A 22,627-nucleotide genomic window follows, 5' to 3' on the forward strand; every position below is an offset into this window, starting at 1 on the left:
GGGGTAGAAAAACATGTGAGAAACAAATCGGAAAACATGAAAAAAAGAAAAAGTGCCCCCTTTTACTCTGAGAGAATGCCAAGGGTGCATAAAGCTGTCAAACATATCTGCTTATCAAGATCGTCCTTGTTGAGTAACCAATTATCTGACCCAAGAAAACCATGAATAGGTACATATTTTGTGAGGGTTGGGCGCAATTTATTTGTGCCATAGATTGCATTAATAGCAATCTCAGCCAGGATATATTGGACTTAAAGGGGTTTTTCCTTTTTCAGAACACTATATGCCATATGCTGAGTTAGTTATAAGCAAACATGTAGTTTGTGCTAAGCTCAGTGATTGGCTGCAGTGCTGCAGAGACTGCACCTGCGGCAGAAAGCTGCCACTGGGATACGTTATACTGAGTTTTTGATTATTTTTATTGAAAACGGAGCATCTGGCATTAATACCCTATTCTAGTTGTATGTGTTTTTCCATTTTAATCAACTTTCAAATGTTCAAAACTATTTTATACATGTCACCTGAAAAATGGCGGAACATATTAAAGATATCAGAATAATGAAATGCAAATTGCATAAGTGTATTCACAGTCTTTGAGAACCATCATTTTACATGTGAGCCCTGCTATGTACAGACTTTAATCAGATTTTTACCTTCATATGTGCACAAGGAGGAAGGCTAAATGAAATGCACACATTGGTTTTCTACAAATTACTCCATCACTGAAACGTATTTTAGAGATAGTCCAAAGCCTGTGGTTAGACGGCGACTTTTGCACAGCCAAACATTGCTCTTTGCCATTACAACATTGCAGATGAATGGGGTGGCATTTTGACACCTTGGGTAATGGAACTGGAACAAGCAAGTCACAAAAGATTCAACTGATTCCGACTTTGTAAGACTTGCTTGTTGCGGTCGCAGTACTCTAGAGGTCGCAATGAAACCCCATACACCTTCATTTTGCTGCCATGTAACAGCAGCACACTGCGATCTTTGGCAGCTGAGCCTGTGTCGTAGCCAAAGTTGCCATCTAGTTCCAGCTTGATAAAAAGTTTCATAACTTCATATTTCTGGAACGAATTAGCATTACTGACCATAACCGGTAAACTTACTCCAAATTTTTCAACGTACTTTGAAAGCTGCACTTCGACGTTTCAGTCCTGCTGGCCAAACACCATGGAAAGTTCTGGTATTAGACCTGATGTGTGATCTGTGTAGGCGATATGGTAAATTCTGGACTCTGCCTCAGATCTTAAAATTTTGTTATCAAGCATAACTAGGAAACACTCACCTCTTGCACGCGATCCCACCGTACCGTAGCTGTCGGCCGTGCCGGTTGTAGGAGTGGGTTTGCTTACGGTTAGCAGATAGACCATACAATGAATGTCTCGCCATGACATCGGTCTGATCATCCATCACACTTGCAGAAAGACTCTTGATGCTAATATAATTACTCTACATGGATATATGGACAGAATTATTAGGAAGGTATATGCTGCGCAGTTCTTACTTTTTCTTTGGCCAATGATGGCCGTACAGGGAGGTTCAGGGAGTTGCACATCATGGACTGTCACAATAAACATTAGTTAGGATGGATTTCCAGACCAAGCATTTTGATTATCACAAGACCACAGATTTTTATTGCTTCCAGCACAACAATTAGCCTTTTTAGATTTTAAATAGAAAGCAGTGTGTATTGCAGGAAATCTATACAATGAGTGAATTCACAACCCCGGAATGGCATGTCACAAGTCTATATTTGTGATTTCCATGCCTCTTTGATGTAACCTCTGTGAGGCAGATGATCCAGTGTTGTCAGCCGTCCAAAGGATGGAACATGTCTGGCCCTCGATAAGTCTATCCTCAAGGATAATGATATTGCATAAATGATTTAGGAGCCGTCCTGGAAATCTGGAGAAATTACAAGATGGAAACCTATGTAGATTTTGCATATGTTAAAGTGAGTATTCTATCTTTACCATTTCATTTACACAGTGGTGTTCGTGGCCATAACTGTCCGATCCTCCATTGTTTATAATCTTGTGGCATGAAACCGATTGGGTCAATGAAATTTAAGCTCAAATATACGTTTTTATTTCTGGATAACATTTGTCTATAGATCTTGTAAAATGGTATCTGCAGTTGTCGTCTTAAATATAGTATCCTTGGCATTAATGGCTTGAGTTAATGTTTTATTTTATCTAATGACCTAGCAGGACTTCTGCTTCACATCTCTGTTTTAATATCTTAATCCTGATCAAAGCCGTGCTCTATGAAATCTTGTCCTACAGATATGCTTAGGAAGCCAGGAGATCTATTCCTGTGTGCGATCGGCTTTATACTTGCGGTATTATAGGAACACGATATGGGCCTACAAAGTTACCAAACGTTAAGACATGTAGATTGGAATAGATTTTATGTTGAAGTCTTAGGGTATGTGCACGTGTTCATTATCTGCAGCAAATCTGCTACAAATACTGATGTGTTGGCAGCAAAAACACAGCATAAAATACATGCTTTTTTATGCATTTTTGACGCTTTTTTTTTTTTTGCATGTTTTTGATGCGCAGTTTTGTCACAACGAAGGATTTTCTAGTATCCGCAAAGTGAATGAAATCTCATCCCTGAGGACTCATGCACATGTTGCTTATTTTCATTGCAGATTTGCAGCGGATTAAGGTTATGTTCACACATTGTGTTTTTTTCTGCAACAAAACCTGATCTCTTGCCAGGAAGTTTCTTCAGGATTTTTCTTGCTTTTTTGCTTGTTTTTTTGCTGCATTTTTTTCACTGTCCTTTTGTCTCTTTATGCATGTACATAACGTTCAGTGAAAAAAAAAAAAATCTCATTCTAGTTTTGGTACAAAAAACGCTGAAAAACCTGACACCTGTGTTTTTGGTGCGTTTTTTCACCACCCATTACTTCCAATGGGTGACAAACGCTGAAAAAAGTGACATTCTCTATTCTGCAAAAAAAAAACATGCAAGGCACAAAATACTGATCAAACAAAAACCAAGATGTGTACATGAGATTTCTGGAATCTCCTAGGCTTTGCTGGTACTGTTAAACGCAACTGAAAATTTGCATAAAAAGTTGAAAAAATGCAATGTGTGAACATAGCCTTAAATCTGCAATATGTCAATTCTTTCAGCGTTTTGCTGCAGATTTCACCCATACTAATGAATGGGCAAATGCATGCAAAAAAAACACATCAACTCCATAAAAAAAGTGTCCAAAACGCATGTATTCTATGCTGACTTTTCTCTGAGAACAATCAGTGTTTGCAGCAGATATCCTGTGGATTTTTCTGCTCTTATTACTGAATGTGTGCACATACCCTTAACACATCTATAGTATCTCCTAGATGGGTAGCAGATATAGATGGCAGTGATGGCTTCTGTTGCCCATGTACTGCACTGGTTGGAATTAGGCTCTTAAACTTCTTACCGCCATCGCCATCTTCTCTAGTGAATGTGCTCATACCAAGGACCGTGCGTTATCGTCCTCTCCTCTATCTCACACCCTCTGGATACAGATCGTGACCTTTGTTTTGACATGTGACATTTCTGAAGTGCACTTGTTGCTTTCTGATCTCCGTGACTTGTTATGTTTGTGTATAACTAGTCTGCAAAACCAGGTTTACATTTATAAACCGTGATAATCCATTATGTACATTTATCCTTTACTCTCTTACTTTATATATTGTGCCTTTTTCTAAATTCTCTGCTGATGTCTGGATATTGCATGTGTGCTCAAGGTCATGTATTGGATTGCCAAGGAACACAAGACTCTGGACTCATCCAGTCAAGTAGCAGCAGAGAAGAGGTTGTTCTTCAGCCTGAGCGTCATTGGGATGAATTTACAAATCTAATCTTACATGTTACAGTAGGTGAAGCTTGCCCGGTCTCAGCATGTTATTTAGCGTGTGATGGTTCCATGAGCTCTATTTTTTAATAGATTATTTAAGAGGTTGTGATCTACTAAGTGAATAGTATATTTTTATTCTCCTATTGAGATGTAATGTATAAGAATAATTTCCAGTAATCGTTGCCTTTCTAGAAAACACATGCTTGCTTTTAATGCTGTGGGTTAGGCCTATCATGATGTCTTTAATCTAATACAAGAGCAACACAATCTCTCCATAAAGTGATTTTGTGAGTCCTGTCCAGATCAGGCAGGGCTGGTCAAATACAACAATACTCTTCTCTTTTACAAAGTGAATGAGTATAAAAAAAGTTCAAGTCATTTACTTTAGCTCTATATTTATCCACAATCCTAACTGTAAGTAACACTCACAGATAATAATAAACAAGTCTCTGTTCACACACCATTCTTTTTAGTTAGGTTTTTGACTGGTGAGGTTTTCTAGCTAGTATTCTAGTAAAAAAGGAGAAAAAAAAAATGGTAACTTGCTGACTCTGTTATAAGGTGATAGAATGTTCCATAAAACAAATGATTATGGATTGGTCATGGCTTCTGTCAAAATGTAAAGTCAGTGTGAGAAGATCCTCTTATGACCAGCTTAGTATATCTAGACTCTCTTTCCATGTCCACTATTTGATAGCCCCATGCGTGGTAGTTTATATTGGATGTATTCTACTATCTGAACCAAAATTTCAATGTTTTTCATACTGGAAAAAGCCCCATGTTGTTCCTGGATGGTTGGGACAAGTTGCTCATGGAGAATGTTTAAATCCCATTCTTCATTCATGGCAGAGTGATCCCACTTCCTTGGATGAAAAGCCACTACACATGAATGGTCTCCGGATGCTTTACTGTTGGCATAGCACAGGACTCATGGGAAAACTCAGTGATTCATCCAAACAGTCTGAAGGGGGCTTCATCAGAGAAAATCACTTTATAGGCAGTTCAAGGATTGGACTGTGGAGGATTGGCGTAAAGTTCTTTTCTCTGATGAAGCTGCCTTCGGACTGTTTGGGACATTTGGAAGAATAACTGTCCAGGGAAGAAAAAATGAGTACTGGCATGCCAACAGTAAAGCATCCTGTAACCCTTCATTTTCCTCCAACGGAGTGGGGTACATTCATACACGTACGTGAAAAACTTGTGTCTGAATGAGGTCTTAGATTGTAAGCTCTTCTGAGGTTGTAATAATGGCCAATGTAAACACTTTCTCGTTTCATTGTTGCTAAATATAACTAGACCGTAATTTAATGATTCCTTCCCTCATCACAGCTTTGATTTTATTTATTAATGTCAGTTCAATAAAGTCGAGTATATAGAGCGAGGAGATTAGAATGAGTGCCAGGTTATTTGCCACCTTTGCCAGCAGTGCCCACATCTATAGCTGTGTATACGAGTCTGGAGCCCTGTTGTTTCATGTTATGTTCCAGGTGTGTTTAGAAGAACATGATTCAGACTGAGGACTGATAGGTTCTTGCTGACACCATTTACCGCAGAGGTTATGGGGTGCCCCAGGGCTTATAAGGAGCCCTCGGAGAGTCGTGGCTGCCGAGCACGCTGCCAGCTGTCCTATTATTTCCTGAACATAGAAGTGTTGTACATAAAAAGTAGCTGCTATTGTTTTGATACAGTATAGACATATGATATGCACTTTATGTATAAAATCTTTCTTTATTGTTAGGACAACATGAACAGTTGGTTTCCACGCTGCCTCCCTGACACATGAGCATATATTATGTATGGGTTTATTTGTCATCTGTTCATTTTCCTCATCTCATCCTGCTATATGCTTTATAAAGGAGCTTGTCTGGCCCATATAAATACAAGTTTTAATTATATTTTTATGTTTTTTATTGTTTCCTTTTTCTGACAGCATTAACTATTCTATCCATCTGGCACTTAGAAACTAACAATGACTCTATTAATACTTGGTGTATGCTGACCTCCCAGGCATCCCTTTATAGATTTGTTGTGTTGGATGTTTTTGCTTTATGCAAAGCCTCCATTATTCCTACCTCCATTTAATATACACTGCTCAAAAAAATAAAGGGAACACTTAAACAACAGAATATAACTCCAAGTAAATCAAATTTCTGTGAAATCAAACTGTCCACTTAGGAAGCAACACTGATTGACAATCAATTTCACATGCTGTTGTGCAAATGGAATAGACAATAGATGGAAATTATTGGCAATTATCAAGACACCCTCAATAAAGGAGTGGTTCTGCAGGTGGGGACAACAGACCACATCTCAGTACCAATGCTTTCTGGCAGATGTTTTGGTCACTTTTGAATGTTGGTTGTGCTTTCACACTCGTGGTAGCATGAGACGGACTCTACAACCCACAGAAGTTGCTCAGCTAGTGCAGCTCATCCAGGATGTCACATCAATGCGAGCTGTGGCAAGAAGGTTTGCTGTGCCTGTCAGCATAGTGTCCAGAGGCTGGAGGCGCTACCAGGAGACAGGTCAGTACACCAGGAGACGTGGAGGGGGCCGTAGGAGGGCAACAACCCAGCAGCAGGACCGCTACCTCCGCCTTTGTGCAAGGAGGAACAAGAGGAGCACAGCCAGAGCCCTGCAAAATGACCTCCAGCAGACCACAAATGTGTATGTGTCTGCACAAACGGTTAGAAACCGACTCCATGAGGGTGGTATGAGGGCCCGACTTCCACAGATGGGGGTTGTGCTCACAGCCCAACACCATGCAGGACGCTTGGCATTTGCCACAGAACACCAGGATTGGCAAAGTCGCCACTGGCGCCCTGTGCTCTTCACAGATGAAAGCAGGTTCACACTGAGCACATGTGACAGACGTGATAGAGTCTGGAGACGCCGTGTAGAGCGATCTGCTGCCTGCAACATCCTTCAGCATGACTGGGTTGGCAGTGGGTCAGTAATGGTGTGGGGTGTCATTTCTTTGGAGGCCCGCACAGCCCTCCATGTGCTCACCAGAGGTAGCCTGACTGCCATTAGGTACCGAGATGAGATCCTCAGACCCCTTGTGAGACCATATGCTGGTGCAGTTGGCCCTGGGTTCCTCCTAATGCAGGACAATGCCAGACCTCATGTGGCTGGAGTGTGTCAGCAGTTCCTGCAAGATGAAGGCATTGAAGCTATGGACTGGCCCGCCTGTTCCCCAGACCTGAATCCGATTGAACACATCTGGGACATCATGTCTCGCTCCATCCACCAACATCACGTTGCACCACAGACTGTCCAGGAGTTGGCGGATGCTTTAGTCCAGGTCTGGGAGGAGATCCCACAGGAGACCATCCGCAACCTCATCAGGAGCATGCCCAGGCGTTGTAGGGAGGTCATACAGGCACGTGGAGGCCACACACAATACTGAGCCTCATTTTGACTTGTTTTAAGGACATTACATCAAAGTTGGATCAGCCTGTAGCCACTTCAATTTTGGGGGTGACTCCAAATCCAGGCCTCCATTGGTTAATAAATTTCATTTCCATTGATGATTTTTGTGTGATTTTGTTGTCAGTACATTCAACTTTGTACAGAACAAAGTATTCAATGAGAATATTTCATTCATTCAGATCTAGGATGTGTTATTTGAGTGTTCCCTTTATTTTTTTGAGCAGTGTACATGTTGTACTGATCAGAATTACCTCTCATAATATTTGATAACATTTTATTTTGGCAAACCTGTTAAACAACTTGTGATATTAGCGTCTGCCTTCTATTGGGACACATCTTAATCATTGAATTCGGGTTTTTCAACTCATCGTGGGCACACAGCCTTACAGTAAATTTATCACTTAAACATGAGCTATGTATGTCGGAGTCGTGGAGTCAGTGTCATGGAAATTGAGGAGTAGAAGGTTTGGCTTACTGACTCCACAGCCCTGGTCTCCAACACTCTGCTGACTCCATAACTGCGGAGTCAAAAACTCCGTTGTCATTAACATCTACACAAAATGTGTGCACCTGAAGCTTCATGGCATAGGTTTCTGTGTACTAACAGCTGCATGCAAGCTTTACATCACCAAGCACAGTACAAAGTGTTGGATGAAGTGGTGTGAAGCCACTGGACACTGGAGCAGTAGAAATGTGTTCACTGGAGTCTGGTAGTCTGATGGACGAGTTTGGATTTGGTGAATGCCAAGAGAAAGTTACCGCCCCAGTTGTAAAGTGTGATGGATGGGGGATAATGCTACAGAGCTGTTTTTCAGGGGTTGTCCTAGGCACTTAGTTCCTGTGAAGGGAAATCTTAATGTTACAGCATACCAAAATAATATGGACTTTACTGCTAACATGGATGTTTGCTTCCAACTTTAAAGAAGACTTTTCTGTTCCCCATGACTGTTTCAATGCACAAAGCAAGGTCCATATAGGTACGGTTGGGTGAGTTTGACCTCCTAACACTTTTTAGGATGAATTAGAACAGAGATTGGGTGCCAGACCCTCCCATCCCAACATCGGTGTCTGACCTAACAGATGCTCTTAGGGATGAATGGTTATCCATTCCCATAGAGCTCCAAAATCTTGTAGAGAGCCTTTCCAGACGAGTGGTAGATGTTCTTGATGCAAAGAGTTACCCAACTCCATACTAATTGTGTGTGAATTTGTTGTATAATGGAAAATCATAAAAGGGGTCCAAATTCTTTTATCCATATGATGCATGTTCTAATGTCCATTGACCATTTAACCCCACATAATCTGAAAGTGTTGTGAGCCTTGAAAAAACTTTTGCGAATTCATGGTATTTTGGTTTTTCTAGAAACCATTTAAGTGTCCTTTTTTTGAAAAATCCCTAGCAGTCACATGGGGCTATGAGCGTGTGACTCAGATGGGGTGTGTGTGGCCAAAGGAATGTGCCAGTTCAAGAGAACACGTGGAAAAATGCTGCCTGCTCCAAGAACTATGTGAGCAAACCTGACCGTTTCCGAAATAAGCAAACAGTATAAAAAATAGATGTAGGTGCTTTATGTTCCTCTTTTGTCAAAATGTGCAGCGATATAAAAGGAGGATGTTGTGTAATTGTAGAAAAAATGTTAATGGGCTTTTCTAAGACTATGCAACATTGTGGTGGGTAAAACCGTATTTTGTTGCAAACCAAGAGGTTTGTACCCCCACGTTTATTACAGAAGGGCTGTGGTGCTCTATAAACCCGTCACATTATGTCCTTGCACTAAGGAAAGTTCCCTGTGTGGAGATTGTCCGTTTAAACACAGATTTGTTGCAGATTTTCCCCCATTAAAGGCAATAGGACATGAAAAAAAACTTCAAAAACCCCATTGTCATGGATCTTTGATGCAAAGTTCACGGGCTCTGCATTTGTGCGCATCTTGACCGTAGACTAAATCTTAGTATGTATCGTACGCATATAAAGATCCTCTGTAATAATCCTCCATCCGTATTCCCAATTACTCTTTGTCTACAACAGCTTTGTCTTCCCTATTTATAGACACAGACGTCTCCGATCCATTCAGCGCCATTCATTTCCGTGTGCTACATTTGTTTGGGTTACCCTGGAAATAGTTTCTCAGTAATTTCATGTGAGCGACCGGGGTTGAGTTCCTACACAAGGTGTAAATGTAATCTAAGGGGTAGCGAGCATGAGAGTTTTCTGCCGGTGCCGTGTCCCTTGTGAACGTGCATTTGGATAATAGTGGAATACTGGAGCTCACGCCTGGATGCTGGGTAATGTTATGCTTCACCTCACTCATGTGGAGTGTGCATTCCTCCTGCTTATTGCATAGGCTTGAAAACCAAATGAAAAAAAACTCTTGTTTACACCCAAATTGATTAAAAAAATTAATGTTGCTATGTATATTTTTATGTGGATGATATTGGCAATAGGTGAGCTAATAAGTCACTAAATATTTACAGTGAACAATAGTGTGCAAAGGTAATAGCCATTCATGTGCCCTGATCCTACTCTTCATTTTCTTTCATTGTTAGGGTGTCTGATTTAGTTCAGCCCTTTTATCAAGAATGTCTTAGTACATTTGTCCATTCATCCTTCCTTCATTTATATGAAATTTGCCAGTGCCCTCTGCTGAAAAACAGACCCACACTGTGATGTTCTCACCTCCAAACTTCACTGTTGGTATGATGTTTTTGGGGTGATATACAGTGCCTTAGATCTCCCAACATGGTGTATATTATGATATCCAAAGAGTTCAATTTTGGTCTCATCTGACCAGAATATCACACGAATGTCTAAATGTTGTTGCCCGAACTTTAAACACGCTTGAACGTGATTTTTGTTCAGCAGTGTAGTCTTGAGTGGTGAGCGTGCATACAGGCCATGGAGGTTAAGTGTATTACGTATAGTATTCTTTGTTCTTTGAAACGATTATACCTGCTGACACTGTAGTTTCAGAGGCTGATGCCTTACCATTGCACTATCCAGTCAAGTGATAGCAGCTGGCAGCTTTTCTTGTCTTATGAGATCAACCATGAAAATACTCAGGGTAACTAAAAGTAATTGTGATTCTGATGTTTGAAGAAAGTCACACATCAGTCCCAATGAGTTTCAATCAGGTTTACACTGAAAATCATATAACCAAATAGAACTCTCAGGTTTTTACAACGGAGTTTATAGCTCCGTGGTTAGTGCACTGGTTTTGGGACGCAGAATTTTGGGTTCAAGTCCCATAAGCGAACAGTTTCTTCTTTTTTTTTTATTATTATTATTATTATTATTATTACAGTTGTAAAAGTCACTTATCAGGATCACTTGTCAGGATCACTTGTCAGAATCAGTTCTCAGACAGGGTATTTAGGCTCAAACTGACATCATTCTGATGTTTGATTTTGATATATGATCATGTCCTAAAATGAACACTGTACTTTCTGCAGCTCTCCACAGGTGATCTTCTGATAATTCCTTTCACTCCACTGTCTGAAATCTTGCGAGGAGCACCTGGTCAAGGCCGGTTTATGGTGAAATGATGTTTTTTCCACTTCCGGATTTTGAACCCATCAGTAGTTTAGAAATTCTTCTGTAACCAATGCCATCAGTATGTTTTGCAACACTAAGGTTGCAAAGGTCTCGAGAAGGCTCACTGATTTTGCCCTTCATGAGATGTTTCTTCGGTGACACCTTGGTAATGAGACACCATTTTTTAGGCCATCAGTTAAATCAGCTGATATTATTTTTCATTAAGTGGCATGATTGCTTTCTAATTGATAATAGATTTCAGCTGATGTCATGACTTTCCATGGCTTTTTGCACCTTTCTTTCTTCATGTGTTCAATACTTTTTTTCCCTGTGTCATTTCTCATTATTACTAGTGTTGAGCGAGCATGCTCGACACTGCTCATTACTCGCCCGAGCATTTCACTACTCGGGATGTTTGGCGAGCATTTCCGGGTTACTCGGGCGGGAGCTCGGGTCTCCGCCCTGCACGTTTGGCGCTCTTTACAGAGCCAATGAACATGTAGGGATTGCCAGCCAGTCACTGTAATGCCACAGCCATGTTGTTTGTGGGCATTACAGTGATTGGCTGGCCGCACAGCATCACATCGAGTATTTAAAACCGGGCGCCGCCATCTTGGACACAGTCGCCCGGGATCAGACAGTGTAGGGAGAGTGCTGCTGAGTTAGGGAGAGATATATAGTGCGAAATAGGTAGTGTAGGGTCTCTAAAGCCTGCCAAATCAAACAAACAGTCCTTCTCAGGACTAATATCCATCCCAGATATCAGGCAGGCTGTATAGGAGACGCAGTGGTTATACCAGCAAATGCTGCATTACAGTCCTGTGTGCTCCTGTTGGTCAAATTGCTAGACTATTGCCGTCAAAAAACCTCTAATAGTGTCTCCCTGACTGGTCAGACACCAATATATCTCTTTAAAAGAGTCTGGTGTAGGCCAGAGAAATAGAATTGTGGTTTTCCTCTTCCACGGTTCTAAGCTCCTTTTTATTACCCTTTTTCCATTGATAGTGCGAGTGTAAGCTATTTTACTTCATTTACAATGGGCAAGGCACGTGGCAAGGGACGTGGAACTGGACGTTCTGGTGATGGTGCGTGTAGAGGACGGGGCCGTGGCCAAGGTGAAAATGTGCCACAACCAACAGCCACATCTTCTCTCTCCCACTAATTGACCGAATTACTAGGGAAGCACACTACAACACCAGTATTGCGAACTGATCAGTGTGAACAGGTTATTAATTGTACCACCTGCCATGCCAGCATCAGCAGGGGTGACAAAACTACCAGCCTGACCACCACCAGCATGATGAGGCACATGTCAGCAAAGCACCCGACTTTGTGGGGCGAACCCCAGGGTCCACGACCAGTGAAAGCGGGTGTCGCCACTGCTTCTTCCGTTGTTGTGCGTGGAATAGAACCCCCTGTTGTGCGTCCAAGGCAATACCCTGTCCATACTGCATGCAAAGATGCCCCCTCCTCTCAGTCTTAACTTGTTATGGCAGTTTCTCAAGAAACAGCATTAACGTCCACGTCCCATCGCAGCGTTCAATTGTCCATATCCCAGAGCTTTGAACGAAAGCGCAAATTCGCAGCCAACGCCCCACAGTCCTAAATTCGCACATTTCACGACTTCTTGCGTTGGAAATGCTGCCTTTTAGGCTGGTGGAGACCGAAGCCTTCCGCAACCTTATGGCGGTGGCCGTCCCTCGGTACTCGGTCCCCAGCCGACACTATTTTGCCCGGTGTGCCATCCCCGCACTACACAAGCACATGTCCCAAAACATCTGCTGCGCCCTCAACAACGCAGTTACTGGGAGAGTCCACCTGACAAAGGACACGTGGACAAGTGCTTGTGGCCAGGGACGGTACATCTCTCTGACGGCACACTGGGTAAACATAGTGGAAGCCGGGACCCAGTCGGACCTTGGGACGGAACACATCCTCCCCACCCCGAGGATTGCGGGCCCTATGTCAGTCAGAGTTGCCCCCACAGTGTACAGCTCCTGCGCATCATCCTCCTCCTCATGTTCAGCCTCCATCTCTGATATCACCACATCAGTTACAAGCTGGAAGCACTGCAGTACTGCCTCAGCCAAGCGGCAACAGGCTGTGCTGAAACTCATAAGCTTAGGTGATAAACCTCACACTGCTTGTGAGTTGTGGACAGCTGTGAAAGAGCAGGCAGATCTGTGGCTGAGACCGCTGAACCTACATCCAGGCATGGTCGTGTGTGACAATGGTCGTAACCTGGTGGCGGCTCTGAGGCGAGGCGAGATCACACACATACCATGCCTGGCTCATGTGCTTAACCTCGTGGTTCAGGGGTTTCTTAAATCGTACCCCGAGTTGCCAGATCTGCTCGTCAAAGTACGCCACCTGTCAGCTCATTTTCGGAAGTCGGCTACAGCTTCCGCCACCCTTGCTGTGTTGCAGCAGCTTTTGCAGCTTCCGGCACACCGACTGGTGTGTGATATCCCCACACGTTGAAACTCTTCCCTCCACATGTTGCAAAGGATTTGTGAGCAGAAGAGAGCAGTTGTGGAGTACCAGCTGCAACAAGGCCGTCGATATTCAGGTCAGACTCCACACATAAGACCTCAGGAGTGGACCTGGATGTGTGACATATGTACCATCTTGACAAACTTTGAGGAGTCCACCAAGATGGTGAGTGGCGATGACGCCATCATTAGCATCAGCATCCCACTTGTCTGTCTTTTGCAACGCTCTCTGCAGAGAATTAAAGAGGAGGCATTGCAGCCAGAGTATGATGAGATGGATCAAGAACCCGTAATGGGCGATTACACACAGCCCAGCCTCATCTCATCCCAACGTGCATTGGGGGACAATGAGGGAGAGGAGGAGGAGGAAGAACAGGAGCTGGTATCATGTGCTGTAGACGGTAGTACCTGTACAACTGTCATACAGTCTTTTCAGCGTGGGTGGCCTGAGGACAGGGGGGAGGAGGAGGAGAGCATGGTCAGTCGTCATTTTGGTGAGGACACGGAAGTCTTGCCCGTTACCAGTCTGGCACGCATGGCTGACTTTGTTACGCCGCCTTAACCGTGACCCTCGCGTTGTCAAAATGTTGGGTGACAGTCATTACTGGTTGGTGACACTTTTAGACCCCCGCTACAAGGAGAACTTTCACTCTCTTATTCCTGAGGTGGAGAGGTCTACAAAAATGGGGCAGTACCAGAAGGCCCTTGCTGCAGAACTCTTAAAAAAATTCCCATCTGAACACGCTAGCGGCAGAGGTCACAGTTCGTTGACCAACCAAGGCGTACAAGCGAGAGAGACTCAACTCCAATCCAGCAGAGGAAGAGGAACACTGTCAATATTCTGGGACAGTTTTCGGAGACCCGCCCAGCTTACAGGCCCTGAGGCGCGGGGTACTCTCACAAGGAGTGGAAAGTTTCAAAAGATAGTGAGGGAGTACCTTGCCGACCGTACCAGCGTCCTCCGTGATTCCTCTGTGCCTTTTAATTATTGGGTATCCAAGCTGGACACTTGGAATGAACTCGCTCTGTACGCCTTGGAGGTCCTGGCCTGCCCTGCCGCTAGCGTGTTATCGGAGCGTGTTTTTAGTGCCGCTGGTGGAATTATAACTGATAAGCGCACTCGCCTGTCAACTGACAATGCTGACAAGCTGACCCTTATCAAAATGAACAAGGGCTGGATTGGGCCAGACTTCTCATCACCACCAAATGACAGCAGAGTAACATAAAGTCAAATCCACTGTGTTATTTCGTGAGGTGTATTCCCATGCACCGCTTTACACCCACACATGGGTATACGCTTCCTCATTTCGGCTGTATTTTGCTCTTCTCCTTATCCTCAGCCTCCACCACCACTATACCACCAGGGTGACCATGGTCCGTGTTGCCAGCATTGCAAGTTCCTCCGTCCTAATTTTTGGCAGCTTTTGCTTGGAAGGCATAGGCAAAGACTATGGGAGACCCACTCCCCAATAATGGGAATAATGTTTTTAATATGCTGTACTGCATGGCTCTTGTAAGGGGCATGAAAACCGTCTTGTTAAGCTACTGCAACCTCCACCACTTTTCCAAGGGGCATTAAAACCGTCTTGTTAAGCTACTGCGACCTCCACGTCTCTTCCAAGGGGCATTAAAACCGTCTTGTTAAGCTACTGCGACCTCCACGTCTCTTCCAAGGGGCATTAAAACCGTCTTGTTAAGCTACTGCGACCTCCACGTCTCTTCCAAGGGGCATTAAAACCGTCTTGTTAAGCTACTGCGACCTCCACCACTTTACCAAGGGGCATTGATTTTGTCTTTTTATTCCACTGCGACCTCCACCATTCTTCCAACGGGCATTGCATTACCTCCTAATTTTAATCAGCTTTTGCTTTTCAATGCATAGGCGAACACTAAGGGACACCCACTCCCCAATAATGGGTAGAAGGTTTTTAGTATGCTGTAATCCACGTCTGTTTCAAGGGGCATTGCAGTTCCTCATAATTTGTGGAAAGCCTTCCATTCACTGCTTAGGCCAACAGTGCACAGGAGACCCAGTTGCTATAAATGGAAAAAACGGTTTAGTTAAGGCCCTCTTACCTCCATGTCACTTCCAAGGGGCATTGGAGTGCCTCAAAATTTTTGGTAGGCATTGCACTCACTGCATGCCCTATAACTGTGTAGCCGAACTGCTCCTTTTGGTACAGAAACATATCCTACAAGACGTGTGGTTGACTAGCCTGATATTGATGTGAATGGTCCCTGTTCCTCCTGCTCTTTCTCCTTTGCCACCTCCTCATCCATCATTCATCACCTGAAGCTTTGTTTTAATGGGAGTCATAGAACTGGGATAGTAGCAGGAAAACATCCAGCAATCCTCGGCAGAGGTAGGATATGCGCCAAAACGCTGACCACCTTAGGCCTAGCCGCTACTACATACATGCACTTGCATTCCAAGAAAACAAAGCAGATGCTAACTTTCATCATCATCATCATCATGCTCCTCACCTTGGCACTCTCAACTCCCCTGATGGAGAAGCCAGGGCCCACCGGCGGAGTCTGGTTCTCTGGTGGGCTCGTCCAATGCTGCCCTAAAGCAGGCCGGCCTAAGAAAAGTGTGGGGGAAGTTCCAAGGAGAAATAGGGGCGGCTGGGGACTGTTTATGGACACCCGGCCGCCCCCAGGTGGCTGGGGACCGTGTGTGGACACCCGGCTACGGGGCTTCTGGGGACCGAGTATGGACACCCGGCCGCCCCCTGGCGGCTGGGTACCGTGTGTGGACACCCGGCCGCCGGGCGGCTGGGGACGCAGTATGGATACCTCGCTGCCGAAGCAGCCATGAGGTTGTGGCCAGCTTCGGCGTCCTCAAAACTAAAAGGCCCCATTTCAAGTGCAAGCTAGCAGTATGGTATTGCAGCCTGGGGGTGGGTGGGTGGCAGGTTGCACACTTACGCTTGCATTCCAAGAAAACAAAGCAGATGCTTACTTCTATCATCATCATCATTCTCCTCATCTTGGCAAGCTCAACTCCCCTGATGGAGAAGCCAGGGCCCAACGGAGGAGCCTGGTTCTCTGGTGGGCTCGTCCAATGCTGCCCTAAAGCAGGCCAGGTTAAGAAAAGTGTGGGGGAAGTTCCAAGGAGAAATAGGGGCGGCTGGGGACCGTGTGTGGACACCCGACAGCGGGGCGGCTGGGGACCGAGTATGGACACCCGGCTGCCCCCTTGCGGCTGGGGACCGAGCGTGGACACCCGGCCGCCGGGCGGCTGGGGACGGAGTATGGATACCAGGCCACCGACGCAGCCATGACTTGTTGGCCGGTGTCTGCCTCCACTTGCCTAAAAGGCCCAATTTCAAGTGCAAGCAAGCTATCAGTATGGTATTGCAGCCTGGGGGTGGGTGGGTGGCAGGTTGCACACTTGCGCTTGCATTGGAAGGAATGGGGGAGGTACAATTGAACACTAACCTGGGACAAGGACTTGCACGGGGATAGTTGCAAGTCTGCATCTTCTGATGCGGCAAGGATCACTTCTGATGGGCACACTTTTAGGCAGTGACCTGGGTGTCAGAGATACTTCCAGGGGTCTTCCCCATGCTGTTCCCATGTCTTTTCAGCACTGTGTGCATGTGTCACACAGCACATAGCCAGATAAGGTTGTAAAATGTTAAAATGACATTTCCCGGTGAATGCATTTATCACGGTTGAAAGCAATACAAAAGTGCAAAAACGCATAAAAAATGCTACTTGTGAACATAGCCCAAGGTGTAGAGGAGTATTTTTGTTTTTGGTTATTTATTTTACCTTATACACAAGTCTTTACCCTGGAAAGGAAGTTCTTTAACATATTTTACAGGAAAACCGTGTTTCGTTTTTGAACGTTTTATTGTGAGCCCGTAAAAGTGGCTTAATACCTCTGACCATGTTGTTGACAGCAGTGACCTGGGGGTCAGAAATGCTTCCTGGGGCGATGCCCATGCTGTCCCCATGTCTTTTGAGCACTGTCACTATCGTTTTGGGCACTTTCTAGGCTTTCTACAGACTGCCGGGGGTGCCGCCGCAAAAATGCTCGGGTCTCCCATAGACTAACATTGGGCTCGTTGCTCGGGTCGAGCACCTGAGTATCACTGTGAGCTCGGCCCGAGCTTCGAGCACCCGAGCATTTTAGTGCTCGCTCAACACTAATTATTACACATAACCTAATTTATGGACATCTATGGTTTGATTTCTTTGCCTGTGTGGAATGGATGGTTTGTTACCAACATCTGGTGAGAATTCCATATCAATAGCCCCTTTAGAGATATATTTACTTAAGTATTGAACAAGTCACCAATTTTTTATTTCACTCGTTGTATGTAGATATGTGTTTGTGTTTTGTGTGTGTGTGTGTGTGTGTGTGTGTGTATTTATATACACTACCGTTCAAAAGTTTGGGGTCACCCAGACAATTTTGTGTTTTCCATGAAAACTCATACTTTTATTTATCAAAGGAGTTGCAAAATGATTAGAAAATATAGTCCAGACATTGACAAGGTTAGAAATAATGATTTTTATTAGAATCATTTTCTCCTTCAAACTTTACTTTCGTCAAAAAATGCTTCCTTTGCAGCAGTTACAGCATTGCAGACCTCTGGCATTCTAGCTGTTAATTTGCTGAGGTAATCTTGAGAAATTTCACCCCATGCTTCCTGAAGCCCCTCCCACAAGTTGGATTGGCTTGATGGGCACTTTTTGAGTACCATACGGTCAAGCTGCTCCCACAACAGCTCAATGGGGTTGAGATCTGGTGACTGCGCTGGTCACTCCATTACAGATAGAATACCAGCTGCCTGCTTCTTCCCTGAATAGTTCATGCATAATTTGGAGGTGTGCTTTGGGTCATTGTCCTGTTGTAGGATGAAACTGGCTCCAATCAAGCGCTGTCCACAGGGTATGGCATGGCGTTGCAAAATGGAGTGATAGCCTTCCTTATTCAAAATCCCATTTACCTTGTACAAATCTCCCACTTTACCAGCACCAAAGCAACCCCAGACCATCACATTACCGCCATCATGCTTGACAGATGGCGTCAGGCACTCTTCCAGCATCTTTTCAGTTGTTCTACGTCTTACAAATGTTCTTCTGTGTGATCCAAACACCTCAAACTTTGATTTCGTTGGTCCATAAAACTTTTTTCCAATCTTCCTCTGTCCAATGTCTGTGTTCTTTTGCCCATATTAATCTTTTCCTTTTATTAGCCAGTCTCACATATGGCTTTTTCTTTGCCACTTTGCCCTGAAGGCCAGCATCCCGGAGTCGCCTCTTCACTGTAGACGTTGACACTGGCGTTTTGCGTATACTATTTAATGAAGCTGCCAGTTGAGGAGCTGCGAGGCGTCGATTTCTCCAACTAGAGACTCTAATATCCTTGTCTTGTTGCTCAGTTGTGCAGCGGGGCCTCCCACTTCTTTCTACTCTGGTTAGAGTCTGTTTGTGCTCTCCTCTGAAGGGAATAGTACACACCGTTGTAGGAAATCTTCAGTTTCTTGGCAATTTCTCGCATTGAATAGCCTTCATTTCTAAGAACAAGAATAGACTGTCGAGTTTCACATAAAAGTTCTCTTTTTCTGGCCATTTTGAGAGTTTCACAGAACAAACAAATGTAATGCTCCAGATTCTCAACGAGCACAAAGGAAGGTCAATTTTATAGCTTCTCAAATCAGCCAAACTGTTTTCAGCTGGGCTAACATACTTGTGCAAGGGTTTTATAAACCTCCATTAGCCTTCTTACACAATTAGCAAACACAATTTACCATTAAAACACTGGAGTGGTGGTTGTTGGAAATGGACCTCTATACACCTATGTAGATATTGCAATAAAAACAAGACGTTTACAGCAAGAATAGTTATTTACCACATTAACAATGTATAGAGTGTATTTCTGATTTATTTAGCGTTAGCTTCATTGAAAAAAAAAGTGCTTTTCTTTTAAAAAAAAAAAAAAAAGATTTCTAAATGACCCCAAAGTTTTAAACGGTAGTGTGTATGTATGTATGTATATATACATACCATATTTTTCGGACTATAAAACACACCTAGGTTTTTGAGGAGGAAAATAGAAAAAAAATATTGAAGCAACAAATGTGGTCATGACATACTGCTATACGGGATGTTTGCTGCTGACACTGTTATAGTAGTAATGTCCCTCTATTCTGTACTAATATCCCCCATCCTGGTATATATGGGACCCAATCCAGGTATACATGGCCCCCAATCCAGGTATTCATTGCCTCCATCCCATCCCCATCCTGGTATACATGGCACTCCATCCCATCCCCATCCTGGTACACATGGCACTCCATCCCATCCCCATCCTGGTACACATGGCACTCCATCTTTTGTATATATGGCCCCTCCATCACGCCGCACACGTAAAAAAATAATACTCCCCTTCCATTCGCTCCCTCACAGCGCTGCGTCCTATTCTGATGCCAGCAGCTGATTTCAGCGTGTAAGCAGAGCATGTCATCACTGCCATGCAACCCCACATGCCAAGGTCAGCTGCCAGAATATTCACTGTTCCCCATGCCGGGGACTACGGACGTGTGGAGCAGGGAATATTCATTCTCTTCATTAGCGGGCACACTGTTAGCCGCAGCCGCCGGCTCCTGCAGCAGCTGGGCGATCACGTGTGCCCGCTGTTAAAGAGAATGAATATTCACTGCGCTCCACTCCCATAGTCCCGCTTCAGTGCATAGAGGTGGGCAGGACTATGGATGTGTGGAGCAGTGAATAATCATTCTCTTTAATAATGAGCACACGTGATTGCCCAGCCACTGGCTCCTGCCTCCTGTGACCCGCTCCCCTCCCCTACAGCCACACTATAAGGTACATCCGGACTATAAGACGCACCTCCCCTTTCCTCCAATCTTAAAAAAGGGCAAATAGTTTCCACAAAAGTCTTTAGCCTTTCTTTGGCAAAAGGAAAAGGATAATCTAATGCCCTTCTATATTTGTAGAGCCACTTCGTAAAGTGAAAATTGTCATCGAAGCTATAAAACACTACTTGATGATAACATACGTTATCACAATCCCACAACCCGTTCTTTGGTAATTGCACAGTGGAATAATAATAGGGGTAGGATAAAGGGTACATAGTTACATGTAGTGTGCTACTGTTATAAAAAATGGATGTGTAGAAGTCACACTGTGTGTGTATGTGTATATGTACAGTCATGGCTGAAAGTGTTGGCACCCTTGAAATTGTTCCAGAAAATGAAGTATTTCTCCCAGAAAATTATGGCAATTCCATGTTTGGTTACACACATGTTTATTTCATTTTATGTTTATTGGAACAACACAATTAAAACAGAGAAAAAAAATGCAAATTGGACATAATTTCACACAAAACCCCAAAAATGGGCAGGACAAAATTGTTGGAACCTCAACTTAATATTTTGTTGCACACCCTTTGGAATAAATAACTGATGTCAGTCGCTTCCTGTAGCCATCAACAAGCTGCTTACACCTCTGAACTGGAGTTTTGGACCACTCTTCTTTTGCAAACTGCTCCAGGTCTCTCATATTTGAAGGATGCCTTCTCCCAACAGAAGTTTTAAGATCTTTCCACAGGTCTTCAATGGGATTCGGACTCGTTGACGGCCTTTTACGAACTCTCCAGCCCTTTTGTTTCCATCCATTTCTGTGTGCTTCTTGAAGTTTTTTTGAGGTCATTGTCCTACTGGAAGACCCATGACCTATGACTCAAACCCAGCTTTCTTACACTGGACACTAAATTGCGACCTAAAATCCTTTGGTAATCTTCAGATTTCATGATGCCTTGCACACAGTCAAGGCATCCAGTACCAGAGGCAGCAAATCAACCCCAAAACATCTTTGAACTTCCACCATACTTGACTGTAGGTACGATATTCTTTTCTTTGTAGTCCTCTTTCCGTTTTGGGAAAACAGTAGAATGATGTGCTTTACCAAAAAGCTGTATCTTGGTCTCATCTGTCCACAAGACGCTTTCCCATAAGAATTTTGGCGTATTCACTTACAGTTTGGCAAACTGCAATCTAGCTTTTGTATGTCTTTGTGTCAGCAGTTGGGTCCTCCTGGGTCTCCTGCCATTGCATTTCATTTGATTCAAATGTTGACGGGTAGATTGCGCTGACCCTGATGCACACTGAGCCTGCAAGACCGCTTGAATTTCTTTGGAACTTGATTGGGGCAGCTTAGCCACTATCCGGCCTATCCTGCATTGCAACCTTTCATCAATTTTTCTCTGCCGTCCACATCCAGGGAGATTAACTACCGTTCCATGGGTTGTAAACTTCTTGATTATGTTGCGCACCATGGACATGAGAACATCAAGATCCCTGAAAATGGACTTGTAACCTTGAGATTGTTAATATTTTTCACCAATTTGGTTCTCAAGTCCTCATACAGTTCTCGTCTCCTCATCTGTACTCCATGCTTAGTGTGGCACACACAGACACACAATGTAAAGATTGAGTCAACTTCTCCCTGTTTTTTCTGGTTTCAGGTCTGATTTTCAGGTTGCCCACGCCTGTTACTTGCCACAGGTGAGTTTGAATAAACCTCACATGCTTGAAACAAAGTTGTTTCCTAACAATTTTGGAAAGCTGCCAACAATTTATTCTGGCCAATTTTGGGGTTTTTGTGTGCCTTTATGTCCAATTTGCCTCCCCCCCTTTTTTGTGTTATTCCAATAGACACAAAGGAAATAAACATGTATATAACAAAACAAGTGTAATTGCAATATTTTTCTGGGACAAATACTTCATGTTCTGGAACAATTTCCAATTTCAAGGGTGCCAACACTTTCGGCCATGTCTGTGCATATGTATATATTGTAGGGGATCATACTCTTGGGTAGCCCCTTGAAGGCTACAGGGTTTTTATATAAAAAATGGAAAAAGGTTTATTTTCACAGGTTGCACAGTGCCGCAAAGAAAACCATAAGCATAAAATACATAGCCTTAGTCAGCCACTAACTAAACAATACAAACCCTGGCTACTGAGACATGGCTGAGCTAGTCTCCGCTCATAACAGCTATTGTCCATAGCAACTAGTGATATTTGCAGTTTTGTGCACACAGACTGTGCAGGCTCTTCTCAGAGAGACTTTATCTTGTCTCTCTAGCTCCAACACAATCCACTCTGGTCAGCTTCCCCCAGCTGACTGACTAATGAACACATGTCCTGGTTCTAGTCATAGCTATCCAGGTGCACCTAATCGGACCTGTAGTGCTAGGATTTAATTCTAGCCTACCTGGCTTTCCTACAGTGTATATATACTGTTTATATACATATATGCACACAGGG

At 43.8% G+C, this 22,627-nt stretch overlaps 1 protein-coding gene across 6 annotated transcripts in view; it reads left to right on the forward strand.

The window, feature by feature from the left end:
* MYO5A (myosin VA) overlaps positions 1-22,627 on the forward strand; it is a 183,972-nt gene that overhangs the window by 38,623 nt on the left and 122,722 nt on the right. For 3 of the 6 annotated variants that reach the window (XM_073653026.1, XM_073653027.1, XM_073653028.1), the window contains exon 1: positions 1,808-1,960. The exons of 2 other annotated variants lie outside the window; for them this stretch is intronic. In XM_073653026.1, coding sequence (XP_073509127.1) covers positions 1,928-1,960 — 33 coding nt within the window. In that variant the 5' untranslated portion in view covers positions 1,808-1,927. Of the gene's footprint in view, positions 1-1,806; positions 1,961-22,627 lie in introns of those variants that run through there. One more of the 6 variants, XM_073653023.1, reaches the window with a different exon arrangement.

This window comes from Phyllobates terribilis, unplaced genomic scaffold, assembly GCF_046119375.1.
Source record: "Phyllobates terribilis strain yellow unplaced genomic scaffold, ASM4611937v1 Scaffold_11__3_contigs__length_659146591, whole genome shotgun sequence".
Classification (NCBI taxonomy): domain Eukaryota; kingdom Metazoa; phylum Chordata; class Amphibia; order Anura; family Dendrobatidae; genus Phyllobates; species Phyllobates terribilis.